The sequence below is a fragment of the Pleuronectes platessa genome, chromosome 2, assembly GCF_947347685.1.
Source record: "Pleuronectes platessa chromosome 2, fPlePla1.1, whole genome shotgun sequence".
In the NCBI taxonomy this organism is placed as follows: domain Eukaryota; kingdom Metazoa; phylum Chordata; class Actinopteri; order Pleuronectiformes; family Pleuronectidae; genus Pleuronectes; species Pleuronectes platessa.
The window spans coordinates 18641014-18658794 of record NC_070627.1 but is presented as its reverse complement, the minus strand read 5'-3'; the positions used below and the strand labels follow the sequence as shown (position 1 = coordinate 18658794).

The window sequence follows — 17781 nt, the reverse complement described above, 5'->3', positions numbered from 1 at the left end:
CGAAATCTGTGAGAAAACCACACGTAGCAAATCGTCTTTTCCGCTCACGTTTCCGGGGAGATTTTCACTTACCAGAAATACTGTACCTGCAGATACGTTCATGTGTGCGCAGTCAACTGCTGCTTCTTCTTCGCAATGGTTTCACAACTGTATATGCAAACCAGGAATGAATAATGATCACATTGTAATTAAGCACTATACTATAATTGTTAATGGAATACAGCACTTTCCGTTCTTTTCCTGAATCTCTAATATGCTGGCTGTTTTCTTTCTTGGTAATGTCACTCAGGCTGAAATGTAATTGCGGTGTTGAAATGTGTTGCCTCGTGTCAGTAATCACACTGAATACTCCGTTTGTGTGTTTAAGAGCTTGACGGGGTCATGAAGGGAAAAGAGAGAAAACAGCTCAGTGCTTCTTACTTTAGTTATCTGTCTTTGATAAGCACCATCCGTAGAGTGCTGCCTTTGAAAAACATTTAGATGCAGCGTATGTCATATCCTACTCTATGTTTGCATGTAAAGAAAAGCTTATTTCTATGAAAAACTAATACATAAACCAACACATTTACATCTAAATTTACCTACGTAGGTTGAATAACAACATTTAGAGGAAAACAATAATAAAAAATGCATTATTTAGTTGTTACATGATTAGTCTCCTGTTTTAAAGTTGATTGTTTGTGATCTTCATCCTGCCTGCAAGATGCCTGGCAACCAAACAGGGGTAAATTATGCTCTTGTGGCAAATGAAAGAAAACATTGAGACACTCTTCATACATTTAGTCTCACATGATACTTTTGGTCCAGCACTAAAGGAACTAAGTGTAATACCACTGTTATGGGTCTTTCGACACTTGTAATGCTTTATGCAACTTTTTATTTAGATCCCATGTGCATCCTAAAGCAACACTTCCTGCTATTGTCTGTCAGACCCAAGCAGCTACACAATCTGTCCCCCTCTCTCTCTCGAACACACACATGCACGCAGACACACATCCCCCCTCCCCTTTACCACCCCCGGAGGTTCTGGTGCTGGGGCAGCACTGACAAAAAGTTACAGTGGGGTGATAGGGCAGAGCAACCGTTGCTCCTCTGAAAAAGAGATTGAGATATAGACCGTGTAAGTAAGAAAACAGAGAGAGAGAGAGAGAGAGGGAGAGGGAGGAAGAGAGGTAGACCGAGAGAGAGAGGGAGAGTAATGCTCACATGAGAGGAAGTGCAAGACAGAGAAGTCAGAGCGAGAGCCCGTTGTGTCAAACAGTTGACTGTGACTCTCTCTGTGTCAGAGCGCAGCAGCCGGGGCTCCAGCACTGCAGCACCACTCCCCTGTCAGAGCAGGATCTATCCGTCTTCTCCCGGAGCCTCCCAGCCTGTCCGCCTGCTGCCTCTGGGATTGACTGGACCGCCGTGGGACCGCTCACTGGATGTCAGCACCCAAAACTGGTAAGAGACTTCACAGGCTTCACAAAATCAACATTGAACTTTGAAAAGCAGCTGCACGAAAACGTCTGTGTTCTTCCGTGATTGTATGTTATGTATGGTAGGATGTCAATCTTCTTGTTTGTGAAAGCCTGAAGAGAGGATTCTCGCTGCAGATGTTGACACAGTTATGTCCAGACCAGAGCTTCTTGGTCCAGTTGCTAGTTTGGTTTATCTGAATCTTCTTTTACTACCGGCAGATGGTCAGTTTTGGATCGGCTTCAGCTGTGAGAAACTTGTGTTCATTCTGGTTTCGGCTATACATTATCAGATCAAATATTTCTAAATCTTGTAGATACATACATGTGCAAGACTGTTCTGAGGAGAACCAGTCAGCAACAGGTAGGAAATCAACTTTCTCTCAGGGTTGTCTTTGTGGAGCTTTTGAAGCGTTTGCTTCTCAGGACAGGGAAGGGGAGAAAATTGGAAACAGACCCATGCAGTCACCCTGGAGAGCTGGTCTGTCCATGAAAAGTATTAGAGTGCAAAGAAAGAGGAGGAACACAACAACAGTCCTTCAGTGCAGCGCTGGAGGAGAAGAGCACGGAGATGAGAGAGCGAAAGAGGGCGATCTGCAAAAGGCTAGAAGGAGGTTTATTTGTGAATGCTGTCACAACAGCCTGTCACAGTATCTACCGTACTCATCCTCAACTTTCAGTCTTAAAAACGAAGACATGCTTGAGTTGTCGGATCTTGCTTGTGCATGCATAAATCGTTTGCCCACAGACACTCCGGTAAGTCTTCACATCACCACTGCCACATCCGTAAAACCGAATGATTCTAAAGTAAAGAAAAGTTAGTCCACTGTATAACAGGTTTAGCTTCTCACCCCATCCTTCCTTGCTTTCGTGCACCATACATAAATCATGCTGCATAAGATAAAAATCCTGGCCTCAGCTTGTTCTTGCTCTTTTGCCCAAAACAGTAAACTTTCACTCTATTTTTACTCCCTCGTGCTGCGCCGTTTTTAGAGACTTTTTGTCTACGTGGTTTTTGGGCAATAAATCAGATTTAAACTGCTCTGTGTCCTCTGGGAATATTGAGTTTTAGGGAGTTCATCTCTGATAAAAACAAACTGGAGATTAGAAAAGACAAACTCTCCCTGGACAGATGTTACAATGTCAAAATAAACAATAAATTAAATAAGATTTTTATAAATTTGTGTTTTGAGGCATAAATGCCAGATTACTTGAAGATAAAATAAATGTTTCCTGATCCATCCATGGAAATGATTTGAGCTAAAGCATTTAAAATGAGATAAGTAGCTGAATGCATCTTTTTATTCACAAAAGTTTGAGCAGTTTTCTTTGGTAGATTGACCGAAATAGACATTTGGATAATTGATTAATTGCAACACATTTGTTAGAAATAATGCAGCCCTTTTAAGCAAAAATATACTCCAACGATGAAATGTAACTGCAGGGAAATAACTTTATTTGAATTGTTTGACTAAAACAAGACATTTAAGGACGTCATCGTGTGATAAGTAAGAATTTATTATGGTTGCTTTAAAGAATGAAACTAAATAATTGAGAAAAAGGCTGTTGGATCAATGGATTATCAAAATAACTGTTATCAGAGAAGCAATATTTAGTGCATTAGAGTAGAACAAATAAATGTCCATGTTTAAAGCGGGAAATCCGAGCAGCTGAACTGAGTAAATACCTTGATAAACGTGAGCATCTGTCAATGTGATAAATCATCAGACTCTGGGTTTGTTTGGTTTGTAGAGGTTAAGAGGCCGCAGTCAGCTGGAAGTGGCCCTCAGGGGACACAACTCTCCCTCTCCCGGGGTCACTGACTCAGGCTACATCTCTAGTGGGAGTCGGCACGGGCGTCTAAATCAAGCAGAGGGAAAACAAAGTTGTGTGTTTCAGTTTCAAATGTGTAACACTTGTTTTTCATTCAGTACTAAAGCCTCCTCTAAAAGGTTTTAGAGAAGAAGTCATTATTTGTTTTTTTGAAAACCTCCATCCCTAATGACTTGTTGAGATAGTTTTCGTCCTTCCAGTCAAAACGCATATGCATCTTTGTTTTCGATTACTAAAATCACTTTTGGATTTGCGCTGGTTCGTGACATTTTCCAAGTTGCCGAGGGACAGTATAGTAACTTGGCTGCAAAGTAGGCCAAAAAGTATGGTGATCCAAAACAGATCGCCTCTCTCATTCAGGCTGAAGAGAGCGCTTCATCACAGCAGATGCTGCCAACAGAGGTCACATCAGCTTGAGGGCTTGATGTATGATACTGATGAGTTGATATAGGCCTAGAGCAAGCTCACTACCATCTCTTATACCTGAACAGGCTGCTGATTGTGTTTAGATTACAAACAATAGATGGAGTCATTCATTTGAGCATCAGCCCCTTGTGGGAAATTATTTTCACTGCAAGAATCGCATCTACTACAGAGCTAGTTTGTTTCAATGTTACTACTTCCACGGGGAAGTCGGATTTTTAAAGGAAATACTGTCTGAGGAATTTTGTTGTGGTGGAAGCTGGAGTTCCAGAAACCACAATAAGGAAATGTAATGCAGTTTCATGAGATTCTAATGACACTGTGCAGTATTGTGTAGAGGAGCTCTCGGAAATGTGTAGTTTTTTTCCCACCATGTTCAGCTGTACGATGCTCAGCCTTATCAAAGTCCTGATTTCTTAAAACAATAGGCATCATAAGACAGGGGCTGCTGAGAAGCCGCCCCCTCACAGGTTTGTTCAGTTTGACATGTACATATAGCACGTCACAAACCTTATCAAAGTGGTTACACACTGTTCTGAGCTGCACGCTTTGACGTTTTCCCACAAGTGTGCACACGGGAGTACGAAGGCGTCGTAAAGCAACAATTTCCAGCATCTCAGTCAGTTTCCAGAGAAACCAGGCGAGCGCTACATAAGGCCTATCACTCCGCTATGTGGGTTGACTTTGCTTTGCTGCTGGGAGTGGAAAGAGGTTTTAAAGTCTACCCACTGCTGCAGGCACGTCTCCATCGACGTCTCAAAGTTTCAAAGTTACCACACAGCTGCTAGCTACAGCTACACGTTGTTAATGACACGCAAGGGCCCTTATTACAAAGAGTTTGAGAGAGGGAGGAAACTGTGTGCTGTGCAACTACTTTTTTATGTATGAAATTCGACTATTTTGTTTAATGTACACGTCAAATTTATGTAATTGAACGTATCTTTGCTGAAAGCTAAAAAGCTGCATTAACTCTTTTTAACAAAACATCGACATATTTACTTTTTGATTTAGTTTTTCGGTTGTTTGGTTCTGGACAGGTGATATTCGGTCGATTCCTCATGGCTGTTTCACAATAGCTTCCTGTTGCCATGGTGAAAATGATGAGATTGATGAGAACAAACAAAAGCAATAAAGTTTTGAGCTGTAAAACCAAAACAATGATGCTAACACAGTCTGAATGGAGCTGGGTGATAATTCTCTATGGCTTTATCACTAAACAATCATGTTAATATACTATGTCATGATTGAATAAATGTTTATGAGATAATATTGACGATTGCAGATCTGAACTGAACCACTAATCTTTTCCATATGAAACAGATATTTTATGTCTGTCCTGCAGGAGGCTCACTAGTTAGTTTGTGTATTGTAAAGCTCTCTCAGACATATTTGCAATTTTACACTATATACAAAACACTCACTGAACAACTGACCTAGCTAGAGGCAGCTAAACTGTACTAGTAATAGTGATGACCATTAAAAAAAGAGTGAAACAGATTTAAAGGGTTGGCTGCATGTTTGTGTGTGTGTGTGTATCTGTGTACATGTTAGAGTTCACTATCGCTGAATGCATGTGTGTCTTTAGGGCGTCTGTGGCTCACGAGGCCGAGCGGGTCGTCCACTAACCAGAGGGTTGGTGGTTCGACGGCTGTGTCGCCAGTGTGTAATAGAGAAAGCTCTGCACATTGATGCACAGTAAGAATGTGTGGGTGAATGGGAAAACGTAGTTTAAATGGTCATCAAGACCAGTAAAGGGCCTATAAATGCATACCGCTAACCATATTCGGGAGGATGACCCCCTGTGACAGTTGTGCCTTGTCTGTGGACCTCCAGCCTCCACCCCTCACCAGATGATCGGTCTGAATAACAACACACACACATTCCCCAACAATAATACTGTGTCATTTGTGTCAGTGACTCCGCTAACATCACTCATATCCTCCACATCAAACTGCCAATACCAGAGAGAACAATTACACATGCTCAGCGTTAGTGCACCTCAGTTATGAGTGCCCCAGCCCTCTCCACTTTCTGCTCACTTTCTCATTCTCCACTATCTGTCTTTACCTCCCTCCTTTAACTTTATTCTTCTTGGCAATCTGCCCCCGCAACTGCTGCTCCCTCCATCATCTTATTGCCTGACTGCATTCTTCTCATTCCTACTGGCTTCCTGTGACTGGAAGAGGAGTGAACCCTACTGGGCACAAAACTCCACCTTGGAGTCCTATACCCATCTATGCCACATGTGTCTTTTCAATTCTCCGCTTCGAAATAAATCTTAGATATTAAATCAAATCCCTGTGAGTGTCTGGTGAGGACTTGTCTCATCATGTCACTCATGCTTTCCTTGCACTGTAAAGTGGATTATATAAGTGAAGGGTCTTGGGACTGTCTCTTCTATTGATAATCCAGTCAGGTCTGAAGCATCACACGAGCACTGCCCCTGTGACGACAGCGACAGTGCACGAATGGTCTGAGGGAGAAAGATATGAAGGGAGAGCTCTGTCGATATCTGATGATGTGTTAACAGAAAAATTGGCACCAACGTCATCGGCCCTGTTAGTAAACACTTACAATGAACTCTAGTGTTTTTGTCCAACATACTGTTTAAAGGTCTATGACAAATGAGCCCCTGACATAATTATATGACGTGATAATTACGTGCTGAGGCCACACCAGATCCGTATACACGATGTTTGAAATAGAAACTGTGTGTATGTCAGCCACTTTCAGGGAAAATGTAACTCAGGGAGCAACCATTACCGGGCCCTCCCTGTCTCTGCATCTGTAAATAGCGTACGGTCTGGATCAAGCGTGTGCCGTTCCAAATGGAAGGCCTGTTGTGAAATTCAATTTGCTTGTACATATCTCAAATGATTCAGGCCACAGTTGGCCCCATGACCGGGGGATGGACTGTTCGGCTCTGCCAAGATCACCGGGGATAGGACACGGTGTTGTTGAGATGACATTGAGTTATTGTTGATAGCAGATTGTTCTCATCAGAAGTTTTAGGTCCATCATTTTAACTGAACAGCAGCGACAGCAAATCTATTGACTCATAGGAGCAGGACTGGTCACAGTCACATGAAATAAAAGTCTGGCTCAGCTCAAAAACCGTTTGTAGCTGTTTACTGATTTATCCTCGTGATGTGGACTTTATTTTTGGCAAAGGTTAGATTTGTCCTCAAGCAGGATGAGACATCTGTTAAAAACAGAGAGGGTTCAGTCTGGGTGAGATTGTGCTAGAACAGCCAGCACAGTGCAGATAAACTTTCTGTTGGTGTATATCTGCTTTTGCAAATTTGCATTTGTGTGCACGTGTCTTCATATCTTTCCCCCTCATCCCACTATACCTTGAATACAATTTTAAAACTAACAATTTAGTAGTACTTAAATGGCACTCACTTATAGCACTTTTAGTTTTGCTATTTTAAAGAAATTGTTCTTTCTCGATTCTTGTTGTTCTGGGTTTGTACCCTCATTGTTGTATGCGACATAAAACGGACTGTGTCAATATCTTTGAATTAAAAACATGTAGCACAGTTTTAAGTGTGTGAATGATTACTTTTTTCATTCAGGTCCCTACAGTAAAACAAAATGCATGTTAAGGTTGGCACTAGTGATGAATTTTAATAAAATATGGCACAGGTACTCGCGCACACAGGTTTGTGTGTCTATCCTTATTAGGACTTTGCTTTGACTTCTGTTCCTTGTTGACAACCAAACTAACACCTTAACCCTAATCACAACCATGATCAATTCCTACCTAACCCTAACCTTAACCGAATCACAATTAACATCTTACCACCTTAACCAAGGGCTCAGAAATTATGTTTTGCCTCATCCCCATGAGGTCTACACACACACACTCACCGTACCCTAACCATCTTGTATTTGTGCCTATGTGAGGACACACATTGGCATAATTCATTCTCTAGGCCCTTACCCTAACTTTAAGCATCCCCTATACCACTTAAATATAATCCCAATACATTAAAAGCTAATCTTAACACTAAAACAGCCTTTTGACTGGACAAATGTCCTCAATCTTTGTGGTCTCTAACCCTAACCCTAAATAATCCCTACAAATATTTAAAAGTACACACACACACAGGTTTGTACATCTATTTTAGTGAGGACAGGACATGGGCAGACTGCATTCCCTAGCCCCCCCACCTAACCTTAACCCTTACCTTTACACTAACCCTTTAACCCTATCGAGACTAAATGCCTCACCTAGGCCAGTAGAAAGCAATCACAACCACACACACCAAACCCTAACCCAACCCTATCAAGACTTAATGCCCAACCCTAAACCTAAAACCAAGCCTTAACTCTCAAATTGCCCATTCAAAGTGGGTCAGATAGTGAGGATGTCTTCTTCAGAGTAAATCAAATTGACTTACGCTATCTTACATGACATGATTTATGTTATGGGGACCAAAAACAAGACCCCATAGGTATGACAAGTAAATAACAGAATGACATGTTAGGTCCCCATAACACGAACAATATCACAAAGACACACACACACACACACACACACACACACACACACACACACACACACCCAGACACACACACTCTACCCAGCAAGGTTCAGCAGATGGAGCCCTCACACCAGCAGCTCACACAACACGCGGATGACAGTGACACTCGCGGCAGGTTTTGTCTGTAGTTTCACACCCACTCACGCGCACATGCACACACACACTCACACACACACCCACATTGAGGAGGAGAGGCTTTTTCTTACATAATTAACTCGCATAGCGTTTCAGCGCGCGAGCCTCCATGTTTACATAGAGCTCTGTGTGACAGCGGCGCGTGCTGACGACAGGAACCACACCGAGGACAAAAGTGGAGGACTCCACGATGCGCAGGACAGACCGGAGACCTGCTATCCGCCCTCTCCTCACCCTGACCCCGTGTCTCTGCTTGTAAACCCCCTGTCAGTCCCGCGGCCGCCGTTTCAACCTGGAAATGCGTCGCTTCTGAACTTCACCTCCTCCAGGTAGGCGACGTTTATCTGCTAACCGGCACCGAGAAGGGAAGTAGCGAGCTAACATTTCAGCTGCTGTGAAAAACTTTATTAGAAAAAAAAACTGTCCTGTTACATATGTGTGCACTGTGTCTTATCGCGGCGAGGAAGTCGCCTTTATCTGTTTTTTATTCAGTCATCACATACTGTGCCGAAAATATAAACAATGAAGTCAGTTTAGACAAAGTCTTAACAGTCTTTACATTATAAATTGACTTTTTACACCTGTCCATATTCTTATCAATTTAAGCCACTCAGTAAACAACACAAATTCAAATAAAGCTAACCTCCATTCAAATTGTAGAGATTAAGCTAACCTCAAATAAAACTATTCAAATTAATCTAAACTCCATTAAAATTGTTGAAAATAAGCTAACCTCCATTAAAATCATTCAAATAAAGCTAACCTCCATTACAAGTGTTGAAATTAAGCTCACCTCCTTAAAATCATTCAAATTAAGCTAACATCCAAAAAATGAGAAACAAGTTAGACACACTTGTAACTCTCCAACATTTTTGGAATTTCCTAAATAAGTCTTTTAAACCAGAATGACAGATTCCTTAAATTCATATTGGCCTTTTGTGTTCCTCAATTTCACCTGAACAATAGAGACACATCTCATTTTAATCCCTGTTTTGCCGTCTTTGCACTGTAAACTTAGACATACCTCTCAGATCATAACTGCTCTTCTGTATAGAATAAACACAGCTGTACAAAGTCTGGTAATGATTTAGATTCTCCTTGTTGTCCATCCTCTGGCTTGTGTCAAAGCTCAGCAGGCGTATGAGACCACCTGGCTGACCACCTGATGTGTTCTCCTCCCATTGACAGAAATAGCAGCACTGACACACAATTTTGCCATAATCGTTTTCAAAATCTGAGTGAATGAACATGTCATGAGGTGCAGCAACATGAGGCAGCGCACACACCTCATTTCCTCTTCTGAAGTAAGTGACTGTGTGACTGTAGGTGCACTGGTAATGATCCTAATCTGACAGCTCACAGGTCTATTTAAAGGTGATTAATGGAGCAAATAATTGTGTAATTATACCATTAAGGCTCCATTGTGAGCGCGAGTGTAGAATTTCCTATTGGATGTGTTTCGTGCCCATAACGTCATTGAAAAGTTTGACTCATTCACTACCGGGCAACAAGTGCTTGCTTGTTTGATGGGCCGTGGGGTGGGCAGCTGTATTATGACAGAAGTTGTAAAAATTAGTTCGATCCCACCCAGTCCCTAGAAAATGAAAACATGCACACAGATGTACACAAACGCACACTGCAGCCATGCGTGGAATAATGTTCTCATGTGTCCAGGTTCCCTCTCTGATCTGGATTAGGTCATAGCCTTGGTTCTGTTGTGAGGGTATGGTTACAGTCGTTTCATGTGGGCCATGCCAGAGGAATCAACACCAACTACTGACGCTTCTCTCTCTCTCTCTTTCTCTCTCTCTCTCTCTCTCTCTCTCTCTCCCTCTCTCTCCCTCTCTCTCCGTCGCTCATGCACTTTTTCCTCTTGTCATCCCAGATAGCTTTGAATGTCGACCTGCATGCATGCATGACTGTCTGTGCAGGCTGCATCCAGACATGTATGTGTGTGCGTGTGTTTACAAAAGTCTGCTGCACGATCAGTAGTGTCGTCTTACACAAACTGTTGATTACAAAGGCCCATTTGCTCAGTGAGTTGTGACGGCCCGTGGGTTTGGCTTTGTCACACTTATCAACTCTGAACAGGCCTCATACATGTCTCGAGATTCAAAGTGAAAGTTGACCACCATCATCTCAGAGGAAAAAGCAAATGTTTCTCACTTTAACCAGTAATGTTGAGGTTCTGGTTTGTGTCCATCTGTGAAGTTTTTCTACATTCTTGTGCACAACACATATTTTATGTCAGCTACAGTCAGCTGTTTTGTGTTACAGACGACATCAGCCGGGAGTAACACTCTGGCCTTATTAGATTCAAGTAAACTTTGTTTTGCCGGAGTTGTGATGTGGTTGCTTTCAGCCTGTGCTGGTCTGAGTTGCTCTTGAGTTGATACAAGTGAAAGAGGCAGGACTTTACTTTACATACTTTAATTGTCTGGCATCTAATATAAATCCCCCCAAAAAATTTATGTCAAAAATGGTCTTTTGGACTTGTCTCAATAGGCTCTCTACTTAGTTTTGTACATCCTGCAGAGAAGCAAATGGAGAGGTGTCAAAGTGTTTTTTGGGGTTTTTTTGTGAGACGTCTTGAAGTGTATGCTTTAAAAAGTATTGAATGTACTTTTAAAATGTCTTAAATAGTGAAAAAGGCCTTGAGATATCTTCACATTTCATGATTCACCAACAACAGATGCCAGAATCCAAAAAGTGTCAAATATTATCACATAAATCAAAAAATAAAAGCAAAGGAAATGATGAGTATTGTTGCTTGAAAAACAGTGAAGCGCTAAACAATGAATAGATACTCAAAATAGTTTCGAAATTAGTTTCTGTATTCGACCAGTATTTTGACCAATATTTCAACCCCAGTTGAGAAAACATGATGGACAATCTGTTGCAGTTGCTTTTTTAGTGGCGCCTTTAATGGGCCTTTAAATTTATAGATGAGAGCACAACAGAGCCAAATTCATAGTGATAAGCCCATTATCAAGTATCCATTTTGGGTGGAATGGTACTTATGAAAGTTGATATCAACCTTTTCCCAAGGCAGATAACCTATAAAAGTGCCCGGTGTTTTGCCAGTGTCAGCCACAGCACTACAATTGGGACAGTGTTCTGGACCGGCCAGAGCTCCAGATCATATTTCCTGTTCCTGATTTAAGATCAGCTCAGCTGACTGCTGATACACTCTGCTTGTGTGTCATGCAATTGTGGGTTTTTTTTGAGAGAGAGACTGCAGATGAGATGGAAAATATTAGGGAAATCAACAAAAGTCCTAACAAAGACAGTAACTTTATCAAAACCAGCAGTAATAGCAGACGAGTGCCAGAAGATGGTAACCTTATTCTCACTGACTGCAGGGTGTATCTGAAACAAAGAGGCCCTTCTGTGTGCATAGCCTTCTAACCTAGTGTGTAATAACAGACTGTGATACTGCAGACACATGGGGGAGTTATATTAGGAAGTGGGCATGAGAACCTGTTCTCTCAGTCAAATGCCAGGAGGGGGAAAAGGCCACATTTCCTCAGGTAACGTCTTGTGATTGTCAGGATCACAGAGGATCAGAGAGGTGAATGTCTGTGGATTGAGATGAGGTGTACACATCACTGACCTCAATCAGTTCGTACTCACATCATCAACAGCTGTTTTTTTTCTTTCTTTTGAAGTCAGCTAGTGTTCCCATCCCATCAAGTAGATCATGTATTTGTTTGCATAATTGTGGTTTCGGCCGATGATGAACATTTCTGTGAGGAATGTGTGAAGGAGGGTGTGTAGTAGTACAATTGTACTCTGTTACATAATGTAGTGTTACCTGTTACCTCTCAGCCGCAACTTACAATCATTCATATTGGACTCTCTTTAGCCCTAGAGAGACTGGCAGGTTTAGGCCAGAGGACCCACTTTGTTGTGAGTTTGTTGAAATTAACAATGTCATCCATTAGTTGTAAATTTTAGTAAAATATCCCCTCTCTCTTTAATTCCTTCTGGTTCCAAGTTATAGAATAATGCATTTTTTTTTTGTCATTGAAAACATGTTGATGCCTAGTAAATCTGTGAGAGTTGGGTTCTCTCTCTCAAGAAAAATAAAGTGTATAATAATAATTTCATGGGAATTTTGTTGTAATTCAGGATGACGATTTCTTTTTCAAATAGTGATTTACGCATTCATTGCCATAGCAACACTATAAGCTTTGAAGCCCTTAGGCATTATGGTCATCCCTACACTAAATGTGTATGTTCTCAAGCAACTCAACGTTTCTGTCTCATGCCAAGCGTATGACCGCACCCTGGGCCAAATTCTGCTATGTTTTCCCCCTCCCAATAAAGATGACCTTTCCGAACCCAAAGGAGAAATAATGAAACAACTTCAACAATAGTCGGTCTGTACTGGCTGTGAGAAATCAAGCTGGAGAATCACACTGGAGAAGAGCATGCTAGTTTGTGACACTCATATACACACAACTCTACAGTGAGCTGGCGACCCCTCACCTTTTTACTCCGCTGCCTCTGGGACACGAGATCAAGAGAAGTCTTATAACTATGTGACCCCTGAGCTTTGAGTTGAAGAGAGTGACAGGGACAGTACAAAATAGCACTTATGACTGAGAGGAAAAGAGAAAAGACGACACAACAGCGCTTGTGCCATTATCCTGCTGACAGTCAACTAGAGGAATGTATTAATCATATGTTGTGGCACAATAAGCCTCGAGGGGAAATCAATTGAGCTGCGCAGCATGCCATACTCAGTTTAACTGACAAACAAATGGTAACTATCTAGTAATGATAGATTAGCCATATTGCTTTTAGATCGGAAACAATTGGCTGAATGATCATTTAGTTGATCAACTGAAAACTGTCTGGCAATTATCTTGATAATAAAATTGTTGTATCGATAATTTTTTCAAGTGAAAATACCAGCCATACTCATGGCTCCAGCTGCGCTCCATAGTTGTATCATCATAAACCGTATAGCATTAACTTTTGAGCTGTTGTCTGGATGAACAAAAGGATTCTCTCAGGGAAACTGTGGTCAACATGTTTCTGACATCAAATGGGAAATGGGTTACAAAACAATTAATCAACTAAAACCATCTGCTGACTAACAAATTTGAAAATGCTTTGATTCCCACAGTGAATTATGAATTCTGCAGCTCAGCTCAGGTCGAAGGTTGTGATTGGCCAATGAACACATGCAGTATTCTCTCACACTCACCTAGCAAAACAGGTAGGCTACTTGTTATGCCAAGCTACATCTGCCTGCCAAAGATGACAAAAGCTTGGGCAACCAATGCTCTTACTGGCCCGTCAGACTGTGATGGATATTTCCACTGTCAATGTGTTTGTGTGTGAGAGAGAGAGAGAGAGAGAGAGAGGGAAGTAGATTCACAGCCTGGTAAAAGAGGGAGCTGCACTACGATTGAGCTGCAGAGTAAAGCACTACCTTAGAAATCTTTGATGCTATGTTTGGGTTCATTATGAAACTATGGCAGAACAAAATTTACTCTGGGTAAATAATGGCTAGCACTGAATTAACTGTATGTTGTAACTCTGATGAATCAGCAACAGATCGGTAGGTAGGCAGGATGTGGTACTTTATCAGAATCAGAAATACTTTACTGATCCCAGGGGGAAATTGTGTTTTTTACAATAGCGCCAATCAAGAATAGAAATATAAGGGTATAAAGATTTAAAAAATAAAATAATAGGAAATAAAATATGAAATATATAAAACATATAATATATATACACAAATAATAAATATATACAATATGTGTGTTGTTATGGTTGTCAGTTTAGTTTTATTAACACGGATGCTATTAAATACAACAGTACGTTTTATAAAGCAGACTTCACAAAAATTATAAACATGAATCAGAACAAATGAGAGTCAGAAAATATGTAAAAAAACAGCACATTATCTACAAAACATTAACATCAACACAAGCAACTGGTTTTAATGTTGTGGTTGATTGGTGTGAATGCCAGTACTCCAGTAAATCAATACCATTCAATATCTTAATATACAAAGCTGAAGTTGTTGACAGCTACACAGACACGCCATTCGCACACAGAATCATGTTTTGGCAATTGGTAACACTATTAATACATTCACAAGTGCACACACACACACACACACACACACACACACTAACACACACAAATGCCACATACTCCCAAAAACATGTGACATGATGGTATTACTATGTCGTGAAACTGCAATGTACAAACTGTCCTTGCACATTTGTGCACTTGACTACACACAATAACACAAGTGTTTATTGACAGGTGACACTAAAAATAACCTGCTTTGGATACGTACACTTAAACTTGTACAAAGAGCCACAGTGATCCTTGTAAAAAAAACAAATGGAAACTATTAATACACTAGCACCGACACACGCGAGCACTGATGCACTGATACATGTGCACACTCACCCCTCAACTGTCGCACAAGCAGATCCTACTTATGCAAACACAAAGACCTGTTATGTACACTCAAACGAAACAACTGCCAGCTATTAATATCTTGGCGTGTTTAGGATTGACACATACACGAGCACACACACACATGGATGTACACATTCACGCAGAGATTGATACTCCAGCTGCTCGGAAGCAGAGGGACAGAATGTCCCCAACAGCTGTGGATTCCTTAAAACGTAGGGATGGAGAGAATCACAGAGGGATAGGTGGCGGGCGGTGGTTTTGGAGGTGGCCAGTATGGTGGAAAACAGTTTTTGGGCACTGGAACGTGCAAACATAATACATTTACAGTCAGCACAAGTTCACATGCTTGATATTTTACTGGAAACAGTATTCAAAATATGTGTCCATATTTCAGATGACACTTTGTCAGCTCTCTGTGCTTTGTTGCTCATCAAATCAGACTTAAACCTCCAGCCTACTGCCTTCGTTAACAGTAACTATCATTTAACCTGATGTGTGATTTTCAGATGTAAGTCCACTCAGTACAACTGTGTAGTCCAACAATAAACAAGGCACGTTTAAGTACCACTATGTTGATATAAATACTGCTGAAGGACGTCTGTAACACTCTCAAGCTGAAGAAATGAACCGCCATTGAACCAAAATAGAAGCTTCTGCTTGCCTAAATGAACCAAGAGGATGTTATGGTGCAGGCTAACTTTAGAAACGGGAAGTAACTGTTTCTGTGTGTGTCTGTGTGTGTCAGGGCTTCAGTGTGTTACTGCAGAAGGCCCACAGAAAGGGGAGGATGGTTGTGAAACAAATATGCTATTACAGAAACCAGAAGTTCGTCTCCTGCCTATTTTTAGCACCACAATGTGAAAACGAGAGACAGAGAATCATGCACACAGATCTTATCTATAGATTTTTTTTAAATGTAACGATGTTATCTTATAGAGTAACTCGTTTGTAATATAGTGTTGATGTTCGTACTGTGAATGTTCTCTTGTTTTGAGCTCCTTGAAATAAGTAATCAACACCTATTTGAAATGCTTTAGGGCTTGTGGCAGAGGGTGACTGAGCTGGTTTTGTGTCCAGTCATACAGTGTTTTATGACTCACTGTCATTGGTAAAAGTGTCCTTCTCTAAACTTGTAGAAAGAAAATGTCTGTGTCAGTTTAGAGTGCGTCTCTGGGAGGACATTTAGCGACCCAATGGTTGCTGCGGCCGGATTTTCACAGTAAAAATACACTGCAGGTGTTTCAGTACGCCCGACTTCCTGATCATTTCCTTTCTGTCAGGAGAGCGGACTTGTTTGGTAATCACTTTTGTCTGTATGTGTTTGAGAGAATGTAACCCATACTATTCGAGTCAACACCTCCCTCCCCCATCGACTGTCTGATTTCCTTTTAAAACACACAAACATTCTTCTGGTAATGCGTACTATTCTGCTGAATGTGGCACTTCCTGTTTTTCACTTTTTTTGTGAAGTAAAAAGCTGAAAGAAACAGGCCCTGTCAACTTCACTAGCGACACTCAGTGAGAGAGGCTTAAAGCAGCTGAAAGTCTCCCTGACATTAAGTGTTGCCTGATGAGTCTTGGCTTCCTCCAGTCAGCTGGCAGGGTCGGAGTCCTAGAAGTCTGCGGGGCAAGAAGGGTGTAAAACAAATGCATAATTTAAACAAGACAGTACTCATCCACGTGTTTCCCCAAGCTGTCCAAATAATGATGCATCAGACTTTCAGTTCTTGCACAATATATATAAATTTTTTCTCTGTCTCACACATAAAAACATAAAAACACAAGGCTGTTCCCACAGATCAGATAGTGTTGTTACTATGAACTCTCGATCAGTGAGTGCAACAGAACTGAAACCACTTTGCTTAAACTCTACAATATCATCTTGTTACTGTAAATGATTCCGCTTCTTGTTAACTCTGCTCCAGTTCTACTGTGTGCACGTCACACTTGACCTGCAGTAATGAGAGCGTGGGAGTGTTTTCTTCTTCTGAGGAATTCTGTCAACCTGTAACGCTTTCGCAGACGTTACTTCTGTCTGAGTCAGTGCTGCTGTCGGGAATGAGTGGCTGAATAACGCGGCCTGGGTCTGTTTGACTGTCTGGCTCAGATGGGAGGGAATGCTAGAGGCACTCGGCTGACACCTGTTTGTGTTGGTCTGTTTTGCGGCGCTGAAAGTTGCAGTGTTGCATTTTTGCAGGAGTTGCTGCTCTAGCAGACACTGTGTGTTTAACTGTACCAACACCATCTTCTTGACTGGCCTGTGTCTTTTTTTGCATTTGGATTTGCAGCATTTCTTGCTTCACAGTATCATGCATACTTTAATCACAATTACTCACTTGTTTTGGCAGCTATTCAAGCTAGTTACTCCCATACAGTAAAGAAATTTCCACTTAGAGGAATTATATTAATAAGGCTGGGCAATATTCTGGGTTGCAGTCATTCGGGCGTGAGAGTTCAGTAAATTTCCACATCCTTCCCTCCCTCCCACTGTCCATCTACCCCAGAGGCAGCAAGGTGTCTCCTTCCATACTCCATCGGCCCGCTCTTTTGTATCAGTGCCGAAACATTCCTCACCCCTTTTATTGGTTTCAGGTATCGAGTCATCTGTGAACTTCCATATGTTTTCGTCTTGTTGATATGATGTATCGCAAAAGTAGAGGTTTTCTCAGTACCAGTTAGCGCTATAGCCTTCCTCTCTGTTCCATGATTTATAGGTCATAGAGGCAGGTCCATATTGTGGCTTTCATGCCGTAGTAAAATCAGTCATGGTGAAAAGCATGGTACCTCTAACATACTGTATTTGCAGTGGCCTTTGGATTGCCTAAGTGGAACCTTTTCTCACTCCCATGCTCCCATAAAAAGACATCTGTCTTAAGTTAGGACACTGAGGCTTGCTTCAATTGTCTCACTTGATCTAAATTTAACTTTTTTAT

General features: G+C 41.4%; 1 protein-coding gene across 6 annotated transcripts in view; it reads left to right on the top strand.

The window, feature by feature from the left end:
• Window positions 1-539: 539 nt before the first annotated feature.
• Window positions 540-17781, top strand: part of LOC128452336 (histone deacetylase 7) — a 41020-nt gene continuing 23778 nt past the window's right edge. For 3 of the 6 annotated variants that reach the window (XR_008340889.1, XM_053435517.1, XM_053435522.1), the window contains exon 1: window positions 2006-2213. Coding sequence is in view for 3 of the 6 variants with exons in the window: in XM_053435517.1 (XP_053291492.1) it covers window positions 2183-2213 (31 nt within the window). In the remaining 3 variants the exon portion in view is untranslated. Of the gene's footprint in view, window positions 1444-2005; window positions 2214-8453; window positions 8728-17781 lie in introns of those variants that run through there. The other 3 variants (XM_053435521.1, XM_053435519.1, XM_053435520.1) reach the window with 3 other exon arrangements.